Source organism: Protobothrops mucrosquamatus, unplaced genomic scaffold, assembly GCF_001527695.2.
Source record: "Protobothrops mucrosquamatus isolate PMUCROS unplaced genomic scaffold, P.Mucros_1.0 scaffold414, whole genome shotgun sequence".
Classification (NCBI taxonomy): Eukaryota; Metazoa; Chordata; class Lepidosauria; order Squamata; family Viperidae; genus Protobothrops; species Protobothrops mucrosquamatus.
In genome coordinates, this window is record NW_015386743.1 from 355,253 (window position 1) to 357,232 (window position 1,980).

Sequence of the window (1,980 nt, forward strand, 5' to 3'; positions counted from 1 at the left end):
CACGCACACACACCTGCTCTTGCTTACTTTGTGTAGCTAAGAGATAATGTTCATCATGGGGGTCCTCAGGATCGCCTTGAGATCTGTGCTGCAAAACTATCATTTTCTGACCCACAATTCCAAACGTTGCTGGATAAAATAGTGCCATTGGAGCCTAATTGTGAAAGATGGGAAGAATTTCAAATTATTGTAAATATCTATAGATTCATCTATCTTTGTTGCAGTTGGATTACAATTAAACAACCTACGATTAAATAATTTCTCTCAGCAGAATATGTAGATCAAAATATTTAATATTTTTTAGTAAAAGGTGAAAGATTTATACAATCTGAGGAGAAACCAGAGTTTTCCCTTCTCTTCTCCTTCCCTTATTTTCCTACTATTTTCTTTTGTATTTTACATTATAAACTAATAAAAGAACCCTCAAAATGAAATATTTATTTTTTTAGATTTACAGCCCACTTTTTGTACAGGAGCTCAAGATGGCATAAATTTTTATGTACCTCTACATATGTAGTAGAGGAATTATGTGGTAAACTGAAAGAATGCAAGACTAAGAATGTATGGATTACTGGCAATAGTTAACTGACTCAAAAGCTGAAGATCTGGAGGAACTGGAACCACAGGATTATTTAGTCTGAACAAACATAGTAATGAAGGATACCATCAATCCTCCTTTTTTGCAGCCAGCAACCTCCCCTGTGTGCAAGCTATTTCCCCAAACAAAGAATATTGGACAAGAAGATCATTTTTTCTTGTTAGTCAGAAGAGAGCGATGTTTATTTTAATGTTTTTCTAAAAATCCAAATATAGTCCTTGGCCAAATTACCCACAATTTAGATGGTAGGTAGCACACAGTTCACCACGGACTACCATCCAATGTGATCTTGCTATCCTGGAATAATAAACAAGGGAACAGTAGCAGTTTCCAAGTTCCCACTGTTTCCCATCTTCGTAATATACAATGCTTGAACCAATGCAAAACATTTTGATGGGACATTTCTAATAGAACTTTTTTTATTTAAAACTCAAAAGAAAAGAAATGTTCTGTTTCGTTCAAAGCACTATAAGGGATGCGTCTCACAGTCTTACCTGTAACTTTTCATCTCCTAAGCGCAACTGATACAACAAAGCTGGAGAATCTGGGTGACGGACTTGAAACTCATGATCTTTCAGTCCAGATAAATCCTAATAATAAAAGAAGGTATAAATATTTTATAGATTTAACTATGTATGTATACTCTGAAGTAACATACTGAAGTGTTACTGGGTTGTTGTTCATTTTGTGCCTTCAAGTCACAAAACTGGACTGCCTGGACAATTCCCTGTAGTTTGCTTGGCAAGATTTCAAAAGTGCTTTACCATTGCCTCTTTTCTAGTGAGTCGCCCAAAATCATCCAGCTGGCTTTGTTATCTACGGCAGCATTTCCTAACCTTTAGGTCTTGGCAGCCCAGCTTGGGGAGGGGCGAGAGAGGGGAACTGGGCCACATGAGTGGCATGCCAGCATGCACACATGCACAGCTTGACTTGCACAAATGGCGGGCCAGCGCGTGCATGTGTGCACGTGTGCAGATACGCTGCTTGTGCGGCCTGGTTCCAAATAAGCCACAGCCCGGGAGTGGGCCACGGCCTGGAGGTTGTGAAACCCTTATCTAAGGGAAGTCTAGAACTTATGGTCTCCCAGTTTCTAGTCTGATACCTTAACCACTAAACCAAACTGGTTCTCTGAAGTTTAGCTTAAATGAATTCAACTCTCTCAAAAGTAACTCAGTCATCATAGCCAGGTAAGTGAATAACACTTTTGTCAAGTGTTTTTGTTAATAGTCAATGAAGTAAGGGTTGATGATTTATTAATCTGTGGAAAAACACCAGTAACAGATTTCTCAGGAAGCTAATCTAACAGCTTCCTGAGAAATCTATTACTGGTGGTTTTTCCACAGATTAATAGCTTAGCTAGTAATAGCCAAAGAAGATATTTT

At 38.3% G+C, this 1,980-nt stretch overlaps 1 protein-coding gene across 1 annotated transcript in view; it reads right to left on the reverse strand.

Annotated features, from left to right (window-relative positions):
- The window catches only part of ACTR8 (actin related protein 8), a 19,217-nt gene that overhangs the window by 4,505 nt on the left and 12,732 nt on the right, over positions 1-1,980 (reverse strand). Inside the window, exons 9-10 of the mRNA XM_015816207.1 lie at positions 1,093-1,188; positions 14-154 (exon numbers count right to left, since the gene is read on the reverse strand). Of these exons, the coding sequence (XP_015671693.1) occupies positions 14-154; positions 1,093-1,188 (237 nt within the window). The remainder of the gene's footprint in view (positions 1-13; positions 155-1,092; positions 1,189-1,980) is intronic.